General features: G+C 35.4%; 1 protein-coding gene across 2 annotated transcripts in view; it reads right to left on the bottom strand.

Annotated features, from left to right (window-relative positions):
• LOC116174899 (protein apterous-like) overlaps positions 1 to 23,804 on the bottom strand; it is a 52,461-nt gene extending 28,657 nt beyond the window's left edge. For both annotated transcript variants that reach the window (XM_031492923.1, XM_031492924.1), the window contains exon 1: positions 23,388 to 23,804. In XM_031492923.1, the coding sequence (XP_031348783.1) occupies positions 23,388 to 23,790 (403 nt within the window). In that variant the 5' untranslated portion in view covers positions 23,791 to 23,804. The remainder of the gene's footprint in view (positions 1 to 23,387) is intronic.
• Positions 23,805 to 24,046: the final 242 nt, after the last annotated feature.

Here is a 24,046-nt window from a genome sequence, read left to right as displayed (position 1 = left end):
ATTTGGATCTATTTTTGAATCTTCAATATGGTCTAGAAACCGAAAGGTTTTTTCTTATTTATTGTATGAACGTTCAGTACTAAGACTAGTCCTACAATAGTTGCTATGCCAGTTCAATACAGTGATATTCATTTAAGTAGACATAGGGATTTGTGTGTATTGTTTTCCCTATGTCTACTTTTAAATGACAAAAACTCTTCTGAAGGACGCCTACTTTTATGCAACCAAAATGACTTTTTAAAACAAATGAAAATCTCATATTAATTAATTGGAATAGTACTGCTTTGGCTTCTGTATTTTTATTTTTGTTCGTGTATTTAACTAAAGAAAATGTTGATATTATCAATTGGTATAGTGCCGGTAGCAGTTTAACGAGCATAATAGACTTATTTTCTGTGTTGATCACCTTAAAATTAGTGGTTTTTTAAGTGCGATGCACATACGATACTGTAAACAACCCTCAGTTTCTAATATCTCTTCATCATAACCTAAAAGCATACTATTTACTGTCACTTTTCTTAAAATCGAGAATGACAGAGCAGAATGCGTGCGCATGTTGCTAGGTTGCATAAAATTAGGCGTCTTACAGAAGAGTTTTTGTCATTAAAAAGTAGACCCTATAACTACTTCTAAATGAATAACACTGTATACGGTGATTTAAGGCATTTTCAGAAGGAAGATAGATACATACTGAAACGTGCAGCGGAAGTCCTTCAACTGCAAGGACCGATGAAAATACGCTCCCACGTCAACAACTCCATACATTCCTAAAATATGAAACTTTTGAGACTTCCTGTAACTTACCAGAAGCAGGTTCATCCCAATGGCTACCTGTTCGCGTGGCCAAAGATCTAATGTTCCTGCAAGGTTTGGTAACGCCATACTCAAAATCGTAAGTATGGCCGTTAATTCCCCCATCCTATTCAATGATTATCGAGAAAAAAAATTATAAAAATCAAGGGTAATTTACACGAGGTCAATTATCAAGACATTCCAGTAAGCCAATCCAATATTGGCATTGGCAATCCAGTATTGGCATCGTGTGAATAAAGACGATCCATTAAAATGGAATGTCTCGCTATTGTCTCAAGCCTAATCCACTAAATGGAATGCCTTCTATCTTTTGGCGCCAATAGCTTCCCCCTCCACTGGCGCAAGTTTAAAAACTTGTTAATATCTTCTGTCAGGTGCAAGGTGAATAACTTAATAATATAATTTAAAAAAAATAATAAAAAAATAAAAAAAAATAAAGATAAAAGGAAAGATGATAAGTAACAAAGGACTACTATAGTAGTGAATAAAAAGAATGATTCGAAACTTTTGAATACTCATTGAAGCACAAATTTTTTTGACATTTCTCAAAAAGAATTTTTTGCGATACAATAAAAAACGAGTAGATATTATATTTTATTTATATTATATATTTAAATGGTTATAGAGCTTGATTACATGAAAATTGAAGTTGTTTTGTGCAATTTGTTTGTTAACCCTTATATTGTAAGATAAACTTAAACTTTTGAATCTTGTAGTGTAGTTGTGGGTAGGAACATGAAGCAGTGTAGATTTGCGTTTGTAGATTGGCTTATTGGAATGTCTTGATAATTGGCATCGTGTAAATGGCCCTTTTAACGCACATTTTCAGGACATTGGAGACGTAGCAAAGGTAACATTTGAACCCAATATTCTTTCTCCCTTTTAAAGGTAGCAGCAATTTCCACCCTACAATTTTCCGAATTGCTGCCACCTTTAAAAGGGACAAAGAAAAAAAGAATTTTCGACGCATCGTTATATTTAAGTTATTTAAATTTTTTGCGTTGTGTAAAAATAGGAGTCGATGATTTTGGGGATTTTGTAAAAAATGTATGCTCAACGTCAATTTGATATTCCCGAAGGAGTCGACCCACGGAAGTTTATTCCGTGAACAGCTTTGTATATTTTTTATGAATGATAATTGAACCCAAACAAAAGATTTGGGTGATCTTTTTGCTCATTAAATGTGAAATTAAATTTTAAGTTCATTGTGTGGGTTAGAATTTTATTTAGCATCCAGAGGTGTGTAAATTTATTGTTGAAAATGTACAAGATGTATTAATTACAAATATTAACTAATCTACATTTGGATCGTGATCCCCAGATAGAGATTTCAGTTTATATTCGTTACATGAATTACTTAGAAATATCTACAGTTTACAATAGTAAATCACAAAAAAATGTAAAGAAAAGTGGAGTTGGAATGATAATATCTTTATCAATATATTCAAACAAGTGAATTTATGGCGAAATAAAGAACCAACTTTCCGCAAGGTAAGAGTCATTGAAAGTTTATTCATCACTGAGCTAGCCGTGGTATTAATTACAGTAAAATTTTTGCAAGTGCTGTAGATAGTAAAATTCATTTCCTGCAAGTGCGGATTTAAACCCTTGTAAAATATGTAAATAAATCTTTACAGCATACTGAAAATTGAGTACATTTTCTTTTTCTTTTTATGTGTGACACACTGCTACAGTTAGTCAACAGACTTTACAGCAAAAAGGGCATCATGGTGAAAATATACGACAAAGCCTTCGACTATTGTCTGCGCAGCTGTCGAAATAGCGATTCTTCTTGGCGATGAAGCTTGACACAAAGTCGGCGTGGGTTACAGTTTTCTATCGGTTCAGTAACGTGTGTATTGCCCTGTATGATTCAATTAACCGTTTATTTCGTCGAGAAAGAACCTAATGCAGTTCCAATTCTTCGACTTTATCTGTTTCTTTTGTACAGTACAGTTTTTAAGTTTATAAGTGCTACTTTTGTTAGTAAAGTAAACTATTTTTATTTCATAAACAATACTGTTTACAATAATGTCCGGCTCAAAATTTTAACTGGGTAACCGAGTTACCCCGCTTGGGCACCCGCGGAAAATTTCATGTCTTGATCACGCGCGGGTTAAGCGAATCCTAGAAAACTGCACCAAGTGGATCTATCACGTCCATTTTCGAAATAGACCTTGCCTTTTTTCCTCCGACTGCACATCATCCATTTTAGCGAGCGTAATGAACCTTTGTCAAATACATCAGGTTAGTGAGGGGAAATGCAGTCCACATAATTGCCTTTTAAGTGAGATAATCTACAGTTGTCGCAACGATTTGCTTTGTAATGAATCGCGATTTGTTTCCTTTGCTCGTGATTGTTTGTTCAACGACTATCGACTATTGGCATTCATTATTGATTTCGTCAAGACACGAGACAGCGAATATCACGTATTTAGTTAACGTAGAGTAAGTGCTGAATTTTGTGAGCACTTCCAATGGTCCTTCTTGATGTTTCGAGCGAATTTTGGGGTGTTTTCGTGCATTCCGTACGTTTCCGGCGTGGTACCTATAGATACAAATCAGGCTCTTATACAGACTGTTTATTTTAACAATTACTGATTTTTATTAAGGATTTGCGTTCTCTTAAATTAGAGATTATTTCCATTGTAAATATTGTAGGAACATTTCAAACCAAACCAACTGATTGAGATTTGGTTGTTCAGTGGTATTATCAATTTTTTTCATAAATCCATGCGCGTTGTTTCCATTTAGCAGGTACGTACAGTTTTTTTTGTTAGATGTATAGGGTCATCATAAAGGGGTATACGGGGGTATATATATATATATATAGCTTTAAGAAATTAAGCTAGTAGCAAAAAGTAAATAGAATCTAGTTGCCTTAATAATTGGTGATAAAAAGTGAACCGAAAAGCCTTTGAAGATCCATCGAAAATTGTCACACTGCACGATTTTCCGCTTTTAAATGACGCGATGTGTGACAAAATGACCCGTGTAATTCTAGAAATCTTTTTGTAAAACATAAAAAAATTATTAATCTGTTGTCAAGCGAGTATATAAATAATTTTCGGCAAATCAAAGGCAGTGTAAGCTAAACGATTGAAGAATTTTTTGGCAGGTGTATTACATGTAGCAACAATTAACACTCGGTGACACTTTAGATGTTTGTTATTGTTGCATATCCAAATTCGCTTTGATGTTAAACATCCCGAAATCAAAATGGGGAAAATTGGGATGGCGAAACGAAATCGTTTCCAATTTTAGTCAGAAACTTGTATTGAGTTAAGTTTAATTAAAACGTGCGAGGGGTTTCTCGCATGTCCTCTTCGTCCATCGGTTCAAATTTATTGTTGTATACCAAAACTTGTCGCATTTACCGCCGCGACCGCGCGCTGGTAGTAAAAATGTTAAGATGTTTCCCATCAGTCTCAATGACATAAGATATAACGCAGCAGTTTGTTTTTAGATAAAACTATCGAGTAAAAAATTGTGTACAAGAAAACGAGAAACAAGCAACATAAAATCTAAGAACGTTTCAATTCCCCGAAATGAAATGGGTTATCTTGGAATATCTTCGGGCGGACGAAATTTCAAAAGACCGATTAAGTTTTACGTCCTCGTCCTACAAAACTCATTAAAATTGTCGTAAACGAACAAAAGCCGCTGTACCTCCACCTAGGATTTTCGAAAAAAGGATTGATTCCATAAATGAGTAGCATTATATGCGTGTAACTGGAGCAGAACTAAATTTAACATGCGGAGTTACGTTATTTTTATTGTTTCGGCGGCGATTTTTTATATTTAGAACATTTGCCTTGTTAAAAGCAATCCATTGAGTAAAGTATTAAAAGTAAATTTTACGATCGAAATTATACGCGTTATTATGCTTTATTGGTTGTTTGAATTGTCGTGTGCAATTTCTTTTATTACCTTGTATATGGCTAATTGCGAGCTTATGGCAAAAAATTCAGAAAAGCGTGACTAAAGCGCGCGCTCTTAGTTGTTACGTTACTTTACATAATGCTTTAATCATTTCGTTTCCTTTCAAAGAGATCTTGCATGCTCTATTTTGAGTGCAGTTTAGGCAATGCCATAGCAATTTTGATTTTTGGACCTACGTTACAATCCGACCCACATCCATAACTTAAAAGTCATGATTTATTTAGTAGTTCGGTGTTTTCACCAAATCCAAGTGATAGCCTAACGCCCTAAACGCACGTTATACAATGAGCAAACAGGGGTTCCTAAAGTCAAAATGATTTTGACGACCGAGAATGTTCAAGAATGAAAAGAATACACTTCTCCTTTACCTACATTATGATACTGGGTGTTACATTGGACACGAAACAGAATTTTTGGGGTAGTTAGGACGATATAAAAAAAAACCACTTACGCAGGTCAATTTTTGTGCTCTTTTATGATAAAGTGTTTAATTGTAAGGTAAGACTCTTTGTTATAGAAAAGCCTTTCTTCCTTGAAGTTGGGGAGGTTGATCTTCTAGTTGCTACTTGCTCCTTTCAAATTATTTCAGTTACAGCGTATATTTACCTATAACGAATACCAAAGATAAAACTTGCGACTACGAAGAGAAGAAACTTTTTCAAATTCAAGAAACAGAAAATTTATAGTACTTTAACGAGTAGATCTAACTCTTCTCGCCCCATTGCTTAAATTTAAGCAAGTTTTGTTTTGAATGGAAAAATTCCAACCAAGGACGTCGCTGCTATTTATTTTTATCACTCGCCTACTTAGGAAGACACGGAATCTCTTTGGGAATAAATTGGTGAGAGTGAGAGTTACCTACAGGCTCGGTTTTTACATTAAAATTCGAAAGTCGTAAGTTATAACAAGGTCATTCATTTGCGAGTGAAAAAAATTTACACGAGGGAACATTTCCGAATTGGAGACACGCGTTGGTCACGAAGAAGCGGAATTAAATGTACTGAATTTACAAGACTCGTGATAAATAGAGATTTTTTAGGATCGCTAACGATTGCGGCTAGTAAAAAGGTATGTAAAACATTCCCTTAGCTAGGTTTGTAAAAAAAGACGTACTCATATGTCTTATCTTTGATACTTTACAATATACAACAGCTTGGTGTTCTTTAACGAACCACAGGATCTTGGAAGGGAAGCATCCACAGGAACCATAAAAAATTGATGTGCACAACATGGCAACCTTTGTACTGTATTATAAAAGGTTGCCTGTTTTCATATGAAAATTGTTGAATGAAGGTGTCCAAAATTCGACCTACAAGAACAATCGCGTTTTTGAGATGCAATTTTATTTCAGATGTAAATAGAATAGGATCGTAAATACTGCTGTACATATGTATATTTGCAATGAGGTAAGTGAAGTGAGTCATTGTAAAAAAGGAGCGAGTAGACTACATTAAATACGTCTGTTCAGTACCGAAATCGAACTAACAAAAAGCTTGGACTATCTCGAGTGAGGTATTTAAACGATTCGTCATAGTGAAATAAAGCGCTAACGAAGTCGACAGATAATATGGCGGTACCTCTAAATATAAGTGAAAACAACCAGAAGAAGCATTCATTCACGGGCAGCCTCAGACGGCGAATCTGCGGCAGTCATAATCGCAGAGTGTGTTGGGCGTTTTAAGGTAAATCATCCACCAGGGTGGTTTCCGAAAAACGAAGATCATGCCAAAGCCGGCGCCGTATGGCTAAAGTAATTTTTGGCAGCACGTTCGAGATGAGAACGAGAGACTTGAATATTCTTACGATGAAACATAGCCCGCGAATTCTGTGACCGGTCCGTGCAGAGCACACCTGGGAGGTCAATTTCGTTTCCACATCGAAGGAACAATCAACGAGTAATCACGCCCATAGTCGCGTCGGTCCGTGTGCTTTTAATTATATCCAAGTCCCGGGGGCGGAACCAAACCATTATTCATCGAGAACTCTTGGTTCATAAACAAGAACAGTATTTATTAACATTTGTTCTTTCGAGTTGTACCTTTACCTCTTTAAATTTTCATACAAATAAGCCTGTTTTGATTTTTGTGACCAACATTAATTCAAAAGTATTAGATCCTGATGAATAAAATCAAAGGAGGCTGATTTGTATGAAAATAGAAAGTAGAAAGCCTTTTTTGTATTTTTTTCAATGTTGCGTCATGAAATTTGGTTAGCAAACCTCATATTCAGATTCAGCACCCAAAAAAACATATGGAATCAAAGAAATCAAAACTACCCCACAACTTTCCCGCTAAATGCCCATTTGAGTACAAATGGCCTGTATTATTGTAAAGTTTTAGACTCCTGGACATTCTTAACATATGCGCTTTATTTTTATTGTACAGGGTGTTTATAAAAATACAACAGTTATTGATTATACAGTTTATTTCCGACCAATGCGAAGTATGTTTTTGCGAAGGAATGTGTTTTAATTATTTGCTTTGCAGGATTGTTTTGCCTCAACCACATTTACTAAAATCTTATTCTATTAAAGACGATAATTTTAAGAAAATAAGAACCATCTCAAATTTTAAGACTATTAAGTTACTTATTTATCCCTTTACCCTTTACTTTTCCTTGAGGCCAGAAGAGGGTTATTATCCGATGAGCAGCCGAGGCGTATTAATATATATTACCTATAACAACCAGAAATAAGAGAGGAAGTAAAATTTGTAACATTCGTTGCATAAGGCACAGGCTGAAAGCTCTTCCACTTTCAAATAATTTTATTAGGTGTTTTATCGAAAGAAGAAAATTTTTGATTGACTTGCGCTATTTTTTAAAAAATTGCACATGGCACCGAGCCCCAAAAATAACTTCTAGTTTTCGTGTAAATTTGCTGCAATTCTTAGTTCTTAGTTTTCTCAATTTTTCTGAATTTTTTGAGCGGTAAACCACTGAGCAAAAATGTGTACACCAGAATTCAAAAACTGCAAAATAATTCCATTGAATTCCAAAAAATTCCATTGACTCTATTGACTTCCAAAGAATTCTATTGAACTTTAGTATCCTCCAAAAAGATTTCCAATGAATTCCAGTGAGAATTTTAAGTTGATATTAATGTTGTCAATGTAGAGCTGTTAAAAATGTTGATATTTATTTATGTGCCTACCTAATATGATGATTTATTCTTTATAAGGTTTGAGGAAAATTCTAGAGAAAAGGGAGGGCAAAAGTGTACTTTCATGATCTTGGAGGTCGTGACGCACTAATTTAGTTAGTTTTGGGTTAAATTCTTAGAACGTGTGGTTTCATGCTGAAAAGGGCACTTATTACAGTGTTACAGAAATAAGACGATTATTATACTTGAAGGGTATCGTAACGGATGAGATGAATTTAGTCCCGTGCAAAACATACAGTCATACTAAACGATAAGAAATAGCCACTTGGCGTCCTCTGTGAAAGATATTTTTAACTAACGAGTGGACGACTTGGATTTTAATTGAACCTCTTAATTCTCGCTTCTTAACTTTAATAAAGAACAGCTAGGGTTACCTTCTCATTTTTTAGTTGGCCGAAAGGACTTACGCCTCCAAAATCAATTTAATTGAATCTGTTTAGAAATTGATGGCATTGTTTGACTCTCCTCGCAACAACAATGATAAACAAATTCAAGGAACTATTTTTGTGGAATATTTGAATATTTATGGCACTGTTTGACCCAACACGAGAACAAAGCTGTGAATTCAGTGGCTGCGCCGTCTCGCCTCGCCGCAACATTACAAAATCTTGATTATGTGGTTCGCAATGGTAAAAGTGCACAGAATTATTTGCAGTAAGTATTTAAATACTTATGGCATCATTTCATTCAATACGAGTACATATGCTTCGGATTTATTAATACGATATTTCCGTTCAAATGTAATTTACAGAAGTAATTTGTAAAAATTAACATAAAGTGAGCAAAAACCTCAACTATAGCTTGCAAAAAGACTTAAAATTTCAAATGAAGTCCATAAATTCCTAAATAATTTCATAAATTTTATAAGGATCCCATGAATTACAAAAAATTCATGAATTCCAAGAGGTTGTACACCAGAATTCCACAATGGTTGCCACTCGGAATTTTTATTTTTCCGAAGCTTTTATTATTATTTATTAAATTCAACACGAATATTTCGCAGCATGTACTGGGCGACCCAATAAGACTGTTCCTCGGCCATATCTCGAGAACCGTTCGTCATATGACTTAGGGGTAACAAAAATTATTGGGTAAATCGGTCATGAAGAATCGCTGGAAAAGTTCTAAAAATGACCAACAGGGGGCGTAACTGCCATCATAAATTTTGAAATTGCATTTTCTTTAACGCAAAAATAACTAACAAAAATTTTTTCACATTTTTAAAGAGAACCAAACCAACCAAAAATTCAGTTATTTCACAAACAAAGATGGTGTGAGGCGTTCAATTATTTTTGCAATAACCTGCTTTAACTTCTTAACCGTTTAATCGATTTTAACAAATTTGGTATGGTTGAAAAGAGCATTCCTTGTGAAATGAGAGTCAACCAAAATATAGTTAATTTAGTTGAATCTTTCTCCGCAAGGGGCTAGTTTTGACACTGACCGAAAATCCTAAAAAAATCAAATGGAATGATATGACTTTTTCTTTATGAAAAAGAAGCCATATGACATCCAAAGAGGCCAGTGAAAACTGTTTTTCAAAATCTCGTTCCTAATCTTGAATATTGGGAAAATGAGATTAATTAATTAATTAATAAAAATGCTTAAATTGTATCTTAAATTTACTTTTTACGTATTTCGGGTATTTGTCGATGGCGCGAAAGAAAAGCATCCTACACTTATAGGTAGGCCTTGGAAAATTAAACAAATGAAACACGATGCATTATAAAATAATAACAGCCGTAATTTGTAAATTATTCTGCTGTGTTTACATACAGAAAGTGCAGTTTTTTGAATTTGTAATCTTTTCTAAAATGCCGATTTCTAACCAAGAAGCATTTAATATGCTGGCGATATATTTTGAGTATTTTCAAAATGCAACCATCGCTGCCCGCATCTTCTATCCGTTTCCGAATCGACCACGAACCATCGCCGCCAGCATAATAATTGCTTGGTTAAAAATCGGCATTTTAGAAAAGATTACAAAGTCAAAATAATTTACAAATTACGGCTGTTATTATTTTATAATGCATCGTGTTTCATTTGTTTAATTTTACAAGGCCTACCTAAAAGTGTAGGGTCCCTTTCCAAACAATCTTTCGCACCATCGACAAATACCGGAAATACGTCAAATAAGATACAATTTAAGCATTTTAATTAAATAATTAATTAATCTCATTTTACCAATATTTGAGGTTAGGAACGAGATTTTGAAAAACGGTTTGGCTAAACCCAGTTTGACTTAAGGGTCATCATGTCGATGATCCTGTTGACCCAGTGATTCAGTCGACATTGCCATGGTCAAAATATTCGCCTGGAAATTCATCATGCGACATTCCTGCAGTATCCAAAAGTGTCACTGTCGATATCCGAATTTTTTCCCTCCGTTAGGGTTGGATTCCTTTCATCGCAACTAACAACTTCAATTACGTAAATTTACCACTGAAAAACGCTCATTTCGATCTTGATGGCGAATTTATCAATTTTTAACCTGATTTTAAACAACAATTTGAAGACACAAGGAGTAAAAGATTTTAATTTAAATTAGGTATAGGCACTCGTTCGCCATGGTAATGTGGCATTGAAATGACTCTCACATAAAAAAACGGCAATTTGTCGGTATTTTGTTTCAATTTCAGATTCTCAAGCACTTAAGAAACATCCATTACTTAAAAGTGAAACAATAATTAATTTTAATAATTAATTCAAATAAAATTTGCGTTAGACTAAACATGAGAAGATCCTCCAACGTTAATTCACTACATTAAATATGATAAGATTGTTCGTGGAAAGCTTCCTATGTATGTTATTCCATCGTCCAATTCTCACATCGGGTTATCTCCCGGACTTTAGGGAAAAGGCCCAATCTTGTTGGCACATGCTTTCTTGTGCAGTTCAACTTCCAGCTATTGGTTTAGGTATTTTTTGAGTATAACTAAAAAACAAGGATATTGCTTACTATTTTATATTACAACATATCTTATGTGCATAAAAATAGGATTTGTTACATTAAAATGCAAATGACCAAGTGGCCAAGGTTAAAAAGCCTTCCGTTCATAAAACTATGAATCATACGATACCTTTTCGCATTGCGTAACTATATTATTTATGGTTCCTGCCACCGTTAAGGAACAGAAATTAATGCTAAATTTGTATGCAAATGCAATCACCTATATCTACAATTAATTATTTGGTTCCGGTAGCTCGCCATAACCGAATCTCTAGCTAATTGAATTCGTGGTCCTAAATTGCGCATGTTTAAATTATATTGCGCGTACCTAAAACTTGGGAAAAAGTCCGTTACAAGAACGGTCAAAAACCATTAATGCCTCATTTTATTATTATTGGGTAAGAAATTCAACAACAACCGGCTTGTTTTATAAAAGGACTATTTTTATAGATAAAAATGTCGGAGCTATAAACAGTTCATAATATAAATAAATTAAGTGCAATCTTCGAGGTAAACTTCCAATAATGGTATGAAATTGCCCCAGTTGAGTTCCCTTTTACACCTCAATGAAGTTGTAAACTTTACAGCGGCCATAATTTCAAGTGGAGATATATAAATTTCACATAACCGTCAAAACAAATAAACCTCACCCTGTAGGGGTTGATTAGGGCGTCTATTTCGCTTATTTGACTATTAACAATAGCTGATGATAGCATTAAATTGTTTTATGTTAATGCGATCCTTAGACTCGTTCGTGTGTGAAACTCGCACAATATGAAGAGTCGGATGCATCGCGCACCCGTAAGCTTTTAAGCCAACCCCAAATTGTGGTTAGATGTTTGTAATCGATGTTCACCGCCGACGACCGCATATTTACTTTGCGGTTGTTACGCGGCAGGCCATAAGAAAACAAAGACTAATCCATTATTCATGGCCATTAGAAACCTTTGCTACCTTCGCAAACCAATCAAAGTGCGATAAATAACCGCCGAATTAGGAAATCGCCTGTGCGGCTTGCAAATTTCTCAGTCTCCACGATGTGGTGCGCGTTGAATCCAATTTGAAGATGTTATAAATCAGAAGACCGTAAAAGTATTCCGGTAAACACGATGGGGCGTTATAAATAAATTACAAAAGTTACATTAATGAATCCATTTTGTTGAATTGCGCTCATAAAATGGCTTCCATTTGAAATTACTATCCATAAAGCTTAGTTCCCACGCATTTTTCAAATTACGAGTCGACTGCCGCATTCAATACTTAAAGTAGGTATACACAAAATAGATGATTGCCGGAGAAAATTTCAAAAAATGTACGCTAATATTGTTTTTAGCGAAGGGTGGATATGGTACCGAGTAGGTATGGTACATAGTCATATATAAATTTAATAAAACAGCACGATCTCCTCTTCATGTATTTGACGTTAATTATGGGGAGTTTTGTGCCGTTGGAATCAAAACGTATCTCTTTGTAGGATGATAACATAAAATATAGGTATAATTTGGGAGGCAGCGTCTTCGGAATACAAAAAATGGACCATCTTTGATAGGATCTATTATCTTCATGTCCACAAGAACAAATTACGCGTACGTTGGGATTAGACTTTTCTTCGACCTACTGTAATTTTCATATGCTTATACCCAAAATCATACCAGTTTCACCCTCTTGATTTTAGAACTGCTGAGGAAAAACGATAGAAGAAGAGAAGAACATTTTGGGAGTTTAGTGGTTTAGTGAACATGTAAGCGTAATTTTGTTAAACATGAAAGCATCACGTTTTATTTGGCTCACTAAGGCACATTAATTATATCACAGGGCCCTCCGTACGCGACATCCAAGCAAGAGGGTCGAGAATTATAGCAGTCTATCGAGGTTCAATAAACGCCCATTTGAGTTGTATAGCATTTAGTTAAGGAATGTACACTCTACCCCTCATCCTTTTTATCCATCGAATTTTTACGTTAGAAGTGGGATCATTATTTTGGAAACATTAAAAAAAGATTTAAAATCTTCAATTTTTACGCTCTTTTCTTGGAACGGGATTAATCAAAATGGGTGGGATATTTGTCCCGTCCTCTATTGTTTTAATTAAGTTGAAGAGATATTATACAATTATGCTCTCCCATCTTCAAGATGTGCACTTCATCTTAATAAACAGAACAGGTTTGTAGTAGTATGGAGTCGGTCTTTTGATATTTTCCTTTTTTAATATATTTAATTTTATTTTTCTCTTTTTTTATTTTTTTATTTAAAGTAAAATTTAAAGTAAAACCTTTCTTTTATGAAATGAGACATGCCCTTTTGTGTTTTTTTTAATGGGACCTACCACACCAGCAACGAATGCTGCTGGTTTTTTGTTTTTTAAATTGATTTTTGAATTTTGTTTATTTTTTTGTAGGCGAAAAAAATAATTTAAAAAAACATAAAACAAACATTGTCCAATAGAAATCTGTTTCTCTATTTTGCATTTTCAGATTAACCTAAGAAAACGGCACGAGAACTCACCGTTGACAGGACGGCTGTGTAAGCGGAATTTTGTTAAACATGACAACGTTTTATTGTGCATAATAAAATATTGTTGTGTAAACAACTTCATGCAGACGTTTTGTTTAGGCTCGGCACCTATAATAATAATGGGCCACCCTGTATGTGGAATATTCATTTTTTAAGAGTAAATTTGGGTGTGTTTTGAATTAAACACGGAGTTCGTTTTTTTATTTCAAAGTTCAACGTTGTTTTGCATAAGAATTGTGGAATGTTTAAGTTTTGTTTAATCTGATCGCCTTAAAATTTGTTTATTTAATTGCTAAAGGTGAAATTACGTTTCAAAACGTGTATTTGCGATAAGAAGCTTTAATACCGCGTTGCGCAAGGTGAAATTTAATTAGTTTCAAGATAAGCACGTGTTATCGCCGATAATAATCAACAGGTGCGCAGTTTATTTTGAAGCTGGCATTATTAAAATTTCGTTTTGATTGGCTGTTTAGCTACGACATCTTAAGAAGAGAGAAGATCCCTTAAATACGAGAACATAACGAAAAACAAGGCTTCTTTGGTGGTGGACGTTTGAAATGTCGCTTTTGGCCGTTGCGTTTTCCCGCATATCGGAGGTTTTCTAGGTAGTAGTCTGACAGTATTAGTGCTCTTTTTAAACACTGTTGTAGACAGTCAGCCTGTTGAATGTTAAATCGAATATCGCAGTTAACGACCAGTTTCTTGTATTATTAAAAAGTGTAATTAATTAAAATTTCATGAATTAATTGTCTATCGATCGCTTGCATGCGTGGTATCAGTAAACAGACCCTCTTCCTCTTTTTCCAAACTGTTTTGTTTGGGAGCCACCCTAAACAAGTATAAATTGTGCACAACTCTTGTGCAGATAAAGCGCATTTTTTAAAACCGAAATAGCTTTTGTTTTGACATCACCAATGGATATATTTCTTGCAGACGTTTCAATCGCCCTTTGTGAGTACCCTCTTCCGACAATCCGTTGTTGAGGTATAAGGGAATATATCCGATTACGATAAGAGGTCGAGGAGGAGGGCTATGGTTGGTAGAAATTAATTCCTTTCGTCTTCGAAAAAGTTTTGGAGGATTTTGTAAAAAAAATTCCCAAAATTCCTACCACCTTCAACAATATTTAACACTCGTGCCGCCTTTGGGAACTTTTTTTTCCATACTCCGTTCCCGTCCCTTTGGGAGTACACCTTAACGCCTTCAAAGAAACCTACGTTCTAAATGTCAAGTCTCTTTTCGACTGTAAAGTATTAAATCCTTTTTTCCCGTTCCCGTTGGAATTTCGGAAAATATTTTACTACATCACAAACCTGCGTGGGTATACGTAATTGATATGCTTAACCGTCTATTTTTTCGCCTCTGGCCGCGCTATCTGTTAGTTATATTGCGATTTAAAATGAGTTTTTGACGCCTTATCGTTGGAACCGCTAAAAATTAACCCCAAATGTAACATCGAAACACAACAACAACAAATATCAGAACGGTTCGCACCTTTGTATAGAAGCGGATGACCCAAATGAAAATAGCTAATTTTATTTGCCTTTTATCTCCAGTAATAAAAAAATCTACCGCGTGGTTCCAAAATCCAAATCCACAATAAATAGATTGATCAAATCCGCAAGCGGCATCACCAACTACTTTCTTCAAGCCAAAACCAAAAGACGGATGGCCCAATTAACACTAATTATTCCTCGGCAACATTTTCTCAAACGCAGAGTTGGACTGGGCCAAGAATAACGTGACCCAGTGACTCACTTAGTCTACTGACGCAGTGACCCCGCGACTCGGTGACCCAGCTTAAACTATTGACCCAGTTTAAGTTTCGCGCAATTTATTACCTAGGGGTCAAATTCAAACACTAAGAAATAATTAGTACATGTCCACAATGTATACATAGAGCTTTTCTCCAGCTCCACACAAATAACACAATAACGGATATATGGACATTGACATATTAAGGATCTTCAAGGGGTCACTAGATCAAATTGCGTCACTGGGTAAAATTGGGTCACTGGGTCAAACGAGATCACTGGGCGAAATTGGGTCACCGGGTCAAACTGGGTCAATCTGAGCAACTGAAGAGAGTATGAAGTGACCCAATTTAACCCAATGATCCAGTTGACCCAGTGACCCTGTGACCGTGACCGTTACAGGGGTCTTCCGATCACTTTTCGAAGAGAAGTCTCTTTTTCAGTACACGACCAATTATAGAAGGTATTTCCTGCAGAAAAAATCAGAAGATATCGTTACCCAAAAGACCGTCGGCCAATTACAAACATTTACTAATTGCCACGCCTCTGCGTGTCACCGAGAATTCCACTATACGACAGTTCTGCATTTTACAAGTCGTAGAGCTTCACCTGTGAGTGCGGCGTGGTCTGAGCCTGCAGAGAGAAGCATATGGTACTATACCCCAATCAATACCTTCCTTACTAACCAGCGGGTGGTAAAAAACACGAACCATTTCGTTAATAAATAAATACTATATTGTTTTATTTCTATTGAAGAAAAGAAATTCAACAGGAGCTGCCTGAATACAGGATAATAATCCCATTCTCAAAAATACCTTCACTGGTCTAAAGATTGCTATTTCCCTTGATTATCAAAAACTTAATTGCGATAACACAATTTTCTTGAAGTGGATTTTGTTTTCCCAAAATTGCCTTCCTCTCTCCCTAGAATATCTTTTTATTATCATAAAGTTGCCTTATGTTTTTTTGGAATTTCTTTTAGTGCCCTACCAATTTCTCATTGCAATCGTGTCTTTGACCAACTCATTGCCCACCTAAGCCGGTAATTTTTCAGCGTGTATAGATTTCTCTTAGTTCAAAAACGAACCTTATTTGAGGCTCAAATTTCCCGAAACTTTGGCAGCCGCAACCCCAAAGTTTCGCCATATTGCCCAAACACCGTCAAAATTTCTCATTATTTCCCCCAAAATGCCCCAGAGCTTCCCCAAATTTCACTAATTGCTTCATACACACGGAATCGTAATGAAAACCATTTGTAGTTCCTATACCTATAATTATTGAAAGGGTAGTTGCGTCCTAGTTACATAGAACCTGCAATTCGTAGATGATGCTAAGAAAGTTATTGGTGGTTTATGGTGTCCATTTCGTATATAAACGAAAAAAAATATTTTTTCGAAATATCTAGTGAGCCATCGATTTTACAAAAAAAACAAAAGACCTATATATCTTTACTCGCTTAACTGTCTGTTACCTTCGCCTAGTTTTTGAGATCGCAATGAAAAATTCACCCCTATTTTTCGAGTCATGTAGAAACTCTCTTTGATTTATTATATTATGGTTTCTGTTTGCCTTCTCTCAAACGAATGTCTTAAACTAAAGTAGGAAAGAACAAAAAGTAATAATAAAAAAAACAAATTACAGCAAGTGTAAATACACCAATGAACGATTGAATCTCTCGAAGGTCGCCAATTAATCTCTTTCCTGCACTTGGGAAAAGTGAGAACAAGCACAAGCGACGCTCTCTACACATTATGGCTTAGATAAACGAAAATGATTAAATAATTAAAATGAAGTAGCAAAGGAATAATCGGGTAGACAGTGGTCGGCGTAGAGTCACAATAATTTATACGTCTTCGGGTTATTTACGTTTATAGCGTTCGCTGTCATCGGTTGTCGATATGGGGGCAATATATAGAGCAACTCTAACCGTAGCTTGTATTTGTAAAAGCTTTGGAGCAGGTGAATATATATTATTTGGCGAACGACATTTCGGGTTTGTAAGAATGCGACCGGTTTGTCGTAAAAGTATCTAACCTAATTAAAACGACCCTCATATATTTTCGGTGTTTTTTTTCTGTTTTTGGTATCTTCATTTGATCGGGGCGTACATTACGAACTCCCCCTGTATTCACAGTAGCGCACAGCGTTTTGACGAAATAATTTGTTTACGTTGATGTGATCATTTAGGAGTTGGCATTGGCATTGTGTAAAGCTGTCAAGAATTAATAAATTGTTCTTAACAGTAAAGTTCAGGTATAAACAGTTGTCGTGTCGATTACAATCAGATAAAATATTGTTGGCAAGTATGCGTTTAACATAAGTCAATAATTGACAATTAATCTTGAAGCTTCTCCGGAATGTCAGTTGTAAAGAGGTAATTAAGCTGTTTGTCCCTGAGACAATTCTTTGCAATATTTTGATCATATAGTCAGCAAAATTAAAGACACAACAGCGAACTCTGGTGTCGAAATCTCAAGAGTCGAGAATTGTAAATCATCAGTGATAGACGAAGCCTGAACGTTTCACTGTATGACGTTTTTGAGTCCTAAAATTTGGGAATCAGAAAATATGAGTAGGTACGGCAGTAAAGTCAGATGGAGTAGTGCGTTCCAATGGATTGATATGGGCACAACGCTAGGTGGCAATCGCAAATAAAATTATAATTTGACGATTTTTGTGATTGCATTGAAATTCGGTAGCTTTGTAATACGAAAAGCAGAGACAAAGCAGCTTGGCCGACTGCGCTCAATTAACAGACAAAGTGGGGAAAGTCAATGATAAACGTTGACACTAACAACAGATACATGCTTACGCTTAGCTTACTTGAAAAAACAATTTTGTGGCCTGTAGGTTCCTTCAACTTGCTCCTGTTCCTATAATTTCAAATTTGTAGCTAGCAACTTTTCTTCTGCTTCTGCAACAAACCACTGAATGGGCGGTTTATTACATTTTTCCATTCAAATTTATTTTATTTCTAAAGACGGTGATTTGTATAAGGAAACTTCAAGTGAAATTTTCATGACAACCATGGAATTAAGAATAAACAGCCCACTTAATCAAAAATGAATGCCAGTATAACGTCGATATGATCTTATTTCATTTCTCTTATTTTTTTGTATTGCAGGTGTAATAGAAAGTACTACAAGAAACGCATGTATAATTGATCTTTAATCCACATGCAGCGTTTAAAGATACTCCGACAAACGGTTGTATTTCATATTCGATTCATTATTAAAGGATGAACGTCATATTTTTCATAAGCGATAAAACAAAATTTAAAACCTAATTTTGGTTTTCTTTTTATGGTTGAACAAATAAAGATGCCATTAACACACCTTTAAAAGTTCCTGCGGATCTTTAAAATTGTTGAGAGTATTTAATATCCCAATTTTGAAGAACCGTTAAAGGTTTCCAAGTGCGTTTAAGGGTCTTTAAAAGTGTGTAGTTTTTACAAATCGTTAAGTCTTTAAGAAGCATCTCCATACACCTCCATAGGCTTTCCAATGGTCTTCTAGAGGTTATGAGAACTTTAAAAAATCCGTGATACGCTTTAAGAGTACCAATAGACCTGTCTTAAGCCTTTAAAGACTTTTATGAATCCTTAACAGTTTTTAATAGCTTTGGTGTGTATTGTTGAACGGTATCTAAGAACCTTAAAAACCTCTATGTATCTCTAAAGCTTTCTAGAGGAGTTTAATCTTCATGAGCCTTCAAGAGATTTCAAGATCCTTTACCAAACGTAAAAAGTCCACGTTTATCAACATTCGTTTCTCAAGTCCATTCGTTTTATTTTTGACTTTCACCAAAGAAAAATACCACTAACAGACCTTTAAAGCTCTTGAGAAACCTTCAGAGTCTTTTAATGGAAATTAAGAGTGTTTAATATTAGAATTGTGCAAAGCCTCTAAAGTTGCATTTAAGGATCTTTAAAATCCTTTAAAAATTCCTTTAATAAAATCTTGAAAAGCATTTAAGAAGAATGTTCATACGTTTTCAAAGGCTTTCAAGAGTCTTCACCAGACTTCAACGTTTTTTTTAGAGATTTTTAAAGACTTAAAACCATTAATACGCTTTAAGAGTATCAAGACACTTGCCTTAGAGAGCTTTCATGAATCCTTTTTAATAACATTTATGTGCACTCTCACTTTCAACAGTCTTTTGGAATTTTATTGCGGCTTTAGTCTTTATGAGGATTTAGCAGCATCTAAAAAATTTCAAAAGGTCTTTAAGAGCCTTTAAAAGTGTTTAAGAGGATTTATTGGTCTTTAAGGGTATTTAAGAGCCTTCATGGGCCATTAAATGTTCCCTCCTAAGAGATTTCAATGACGCTCACAGCGCCTCTAGCAGAGTTTAAGACCCCTAAAAGTCTACGAATTTTTAACAATCTTTATTCAAATTTCGAAGAGCCCTAAAAAGATTTAAGACCATTTAAAAATTGCCAACAGCTTCTAAGAGGTTCCAAAAGTCTCCAAGAAAAAAAAAGTTTTTAAATGCCTTTGTGACGTAACATATCTGACAGCTTTTGAATTTTATCGTTCCCGCTTTTGTGTATTTCATTCAAGGCGAAAGACGCGCCTGATACGCCACTGGAAATGTTTTACCGCGAATCTTAGCAATTCAAGTTGCAAAAAGGACGAAGATTGCGCGTAAAAGAGAGATGGCTTGGCTTTCCCTTTAAGCAAGATGACTGCGAAGGAAACTTTTTGTCGACACAACGACTAAATTGGCAAAGGTTTTTTAATTGTACCAGTAGCTAAGTAATTGCTTTTGTTTATTTGCAGTTGATTTAATAGAGATACTTGTTATCGTAAATTTGAATTAGCTTTTCTCTTGTATTTTATATTTTATAACCATTCGCAGGATGGTGGCTTTGAAATTCAATTATGATGTTTGTTGTCGACTTGTGTGATAAGTCGGGGGGTTTATTTTATGTGGGGGCGTAATATAATTGTTGAATTTGTTTACAGTCGTATTTTTCCACCATCTTATTTTGCATAAATGCCAAATGTGATTATTTCTCATGGCTCCTGAAGTTTTTTATGTTATTGGAAGACTGTTATGTGGTCATGAAACCTTACTTTGTATGCAAATATTATACCCCTGTATTATATAATGAGACAGATTGCCCTAGGAAAAGGCGGACGCCTGAACTCAAACCACGAACACAAACCCTGAACACCCCTTTATTGTTGTTATGCTGACACAGGTAATCTCTTAATGCACAAAAATGATATATTATGTGTATTATTCACAATATTTTAAACATCGGCGTCAAGTCATGATTGTGAGGGAGCTAAACTTTCCCGATGTTGTCGTATAGGCTGAGAACAATTATAATGTGAAATTGTAAAATGCACATTGTGATAGAAGTAAAAAAGTAAGTGATTACATACCCTGGAAGGATTTCATTAGCCTTTTTCCGTCCTTGTAATCAATGAAGTCCCTAGAGCTATTCTCCTGTGATTAAGAGAGAGAGAAACTTTGACTTGAATTTGTTGTTTTTGTTATTAATGTTTTAATTAAACTTCGCTCTCTCCATTTATTAAGTCATTACAAGTCGCCAAAGGTCGTTTAGAGTCTCCAAAAGACAGGATTTTTTAAACGTTAAAAGCCTTTAAAACCCCTTAATAAAGTTTAAAGGTATTCAAGAGGCTTGTCTTGGTCCTTTAATAGTATATTGAAAGACAAGTGTTACAATGCGACCTATTGTAATACGACTATTTTGTGGCACGAGTGGCGTAGCGAAGCGGAGCCACGAGTGTCCACAAGATAGGAGTATTACAATAAAGCATTGTAACACGTGTTTTTCATACTATTTTTTCTATTTCGGGGCTTTCATTTAATTAAAAAGTAATTATGAAAAACTACAGGAAACTTTAGAATTAATATGTCTTAAGTTGGCAACACCATTTACGTTGACAAATTTTAAGTTGGCAGCGTAGATAAACACAACACTGACATTTGGATACTTTAAATTCTGTGAATACTGAATGTGTAATTTTTTATTCGTAGATAAATTTATGGTGGATGTGTAAACTGCTGATTTGGAATGTATTAAGTTCTTCGTGTACCAAAAATCAAGGAAAACACATAAGTTTTACGTAATTTGATTTCACATGCATCTGATGATTTGACGTTGACGTCTTGGCGAACTGCCAACTTAGAGATGAAAAGTTACCAAAAACAATGTTACAATGGAACTCATTGAAACACTGTTTTTCTACAACTGTCAAAAAAACCTGTCATTTTCTGACGGATTTCGAAACGCGAAGTACTAGATTTTTAATCGGTTAATTAATAAGTAAGGTTGCTCTTGACAACGTGCGCGAAATCGTCAACAGTGAAAAAAAGTATTTCGCGCACGGGACAAAGTTGAACTTAAACAGCAATTTAATTAGCAATCGGTTCAGTTGTAGAAAAACCTTTAAGAGTCAAAAGGGGTCTTTAAACCTCTGGTAGACAGCAGCTTTTCTCACGTTAAGGGTCTTTAAGGTCAGTTGAGGGTACTCCTTGATCTTTCTAGATGGTTTTTGTGTTTAAAACTTTTTAAGAGCTGAAACTGCAAAGGGTTTTATTAGTTTGAAGAGGTTTCAGAAGTCTGTAAAACTGGCAAATAATCTTAAACAGCGCTTGTCTATGCGTATCTCCAAGAGCTTTATCCTTAAGACACTTGAAAGCTCTTTCAGAATTTTCAGAACCTTGGAACACCTTTTTCCAAGTAAAAGAACGTCACAAAGATCGTTAGCTGTATCCTATGGCTGTCAAAAAATAAAGAAGAAGCACAACTGCTAAACAAAACATTTTGGACTATTTGCTTTAAATAGTTATTTATATAACAAGAGCGCGAAGTTCAATTTCGCGCATTGAGACTGAAGGTATTTTGACGAGGCGAAGCCGAGTTAAAATATCAGTCAAATGCGCGAAATAACTTCGCGCTAGCGTTATATACAATATTTTTTCTACAACTGAACCGATTGTTAATAATAAAATAAAAATTGCTGTTTAAGTTCAACTTTGTCCCGTGCGCGAAATACTTTTTTTCACTGTTGACGATTTCGCGCACGTTGTCAAGAGCAACCTTACTTATTAATTAACCGTTTAAAAATCTAGTACTTCGCGTTTCGAAATCCGTCAGAAAATGACAGGTTTTTTGGACAGTTGTAGAAAAAAAATATTTCGTCTCCTGTACATCAGAGTGGTTCAAACTCGTGGCTTGGGACCTCCGTAATGGTGAGAGATACAGTGTAGGTTAAATGAGGACAAAGTTGTCTCTTTTTGTGAGTAAAAAAACGCATTTCAAATGTTTGAAATATCTTCGGCCCGTGTGGCGCAGTTCAGTTAAAGCTGAACTGTGGTGCTAAGGGTTCCTGGTTCGAATCCGGGTTCGGGCATGGATATTTGTAAATGTATAGTGGGTTGGTTTGGTAGAGCAGCCTTGGCTGAAACCTCACCCACTCAAAAATAAAGGCAAAATAAAATAAAATAACTGAAACTGTCAAATTTGGTTTTCATTGTCCATAGCTCAAACTGTCGGAAATAGACGATTTGCGCTGTTGATTCAGCAAGATATAGTTACCTATGGATGTTTTTTTTTGAGAAATGAATGTAAAACATTTGATTTTGAAACTTTTTTTGTAAATTTATGCAAAAGTATAGTGTGACACGTCGTCATTTTTCGTTTTTTGTCTTCTATTTAATTCCGTAAAAATCCAACTACCCGGTATACATGCTTGATAATGATAACATACTGTATGAAATCTTTCAATTTCACTTGAATTATAAAAACAAGAAAGTTCTGATATAATTGAAAAGAATGGCCTTTTTCCATTTGACTACATTCTTTAACATGATCTTTTGTTGTATTACTGTAAGCAAATGTAAAATGACTATTTGACATGGGTACCAAAGAGAAGGCCCCGCGTGAAATTCACCGGTACCCCTTCTCTCCAGCCCGGCACTGGACGTACTTGTTCGTAGAAAATTGCATTTCATTAATCACGTAATCGCGTGTCAAAAAAGAATTGATCAATGAACCAAGTAATTGGTTAATTGCATAGTTGAATAATGAAAAGGCTCATGAAAACCCTCATCGGAATACCATTGAGGCGAGCTTATTTTGGGATTACTACATCTGGCATAACACTAAGTGGAAACATTGGCATGACTTGTCAGCCCAATTAATTAATAACTTGTTCCATTAAGCCATTGTAGCCCTGAATAGTGTAATTAAGTAATTAAGAAAATTTGAATTTACCTAAGCTAGCCGTCATGCTCTCCAGGTCTTTAGGTTTTCTTTTCCTCGGCCTTCCTTTCTGTCGCGGCGTAGGTGTACCATTAAAAAAAGGAACTTTACCAACAGGTTCGATGGGCGTCGGAGGAGGCAGGGGTGTACATGAATGGAACTCTGGACTTGGAAACGGCGAGGGATAATGCATCGGACCGGAATAGATACCGTGCGACGTCGGTTCCGATAACGGAATATCAAAATGCAATTTACACAGGACAGCGCCGTCACGCATGCCGAAATGATCGCCCTTCGTTAACGGTGAATTGCAGACGGCGCAGGAGAAACAATGCACGTGAAAAACCAGTTCACGTGCTCTCATTACCAATTCCGACGAAAGGATTGTCGCCTGACAGCGCGCGCACCTTTTCATTCCAAATAACCTGAAAGTAAGAAAAATCAAAATTAGAAAATTCCCATGCGCCGCCGATGCTTTATTGACGTGTGTTCGCTTTTAAAATCCCACTATAACAATTTCGTATTCGTTCCCAACAATGAGGCGCAAGTAATATTGAACAACGGAGAACAATGGCGAACCCCTGTTGAGATCAACAAGGGTTTAGCATGTAACATATGCTCGGATAAACACATTCGACTATTGTAACCCTCGAAACTTTACGATTTTTCGT

Source organism: Photinus pyralis, unplaced genomic scaffold (genome assembly GCF_008802855.1).
Source record: "Photinus pyralis isolate 1611_PpyrPB1 unplaced genomic scaffold, Ppyr1.3 Ppyr1.4_LG6, whole genome shotgun sequence".
NCBI lineage: Eukaryota > Metazoa > Arthropoda > Insecta > Coleoptera > Lampyridae > Photinus > Photinus pyralis.
Note: the sequence above shows the minus strand (reverse complement) of the source record. Positions and strands in the feature narration are given on the sequence as shown.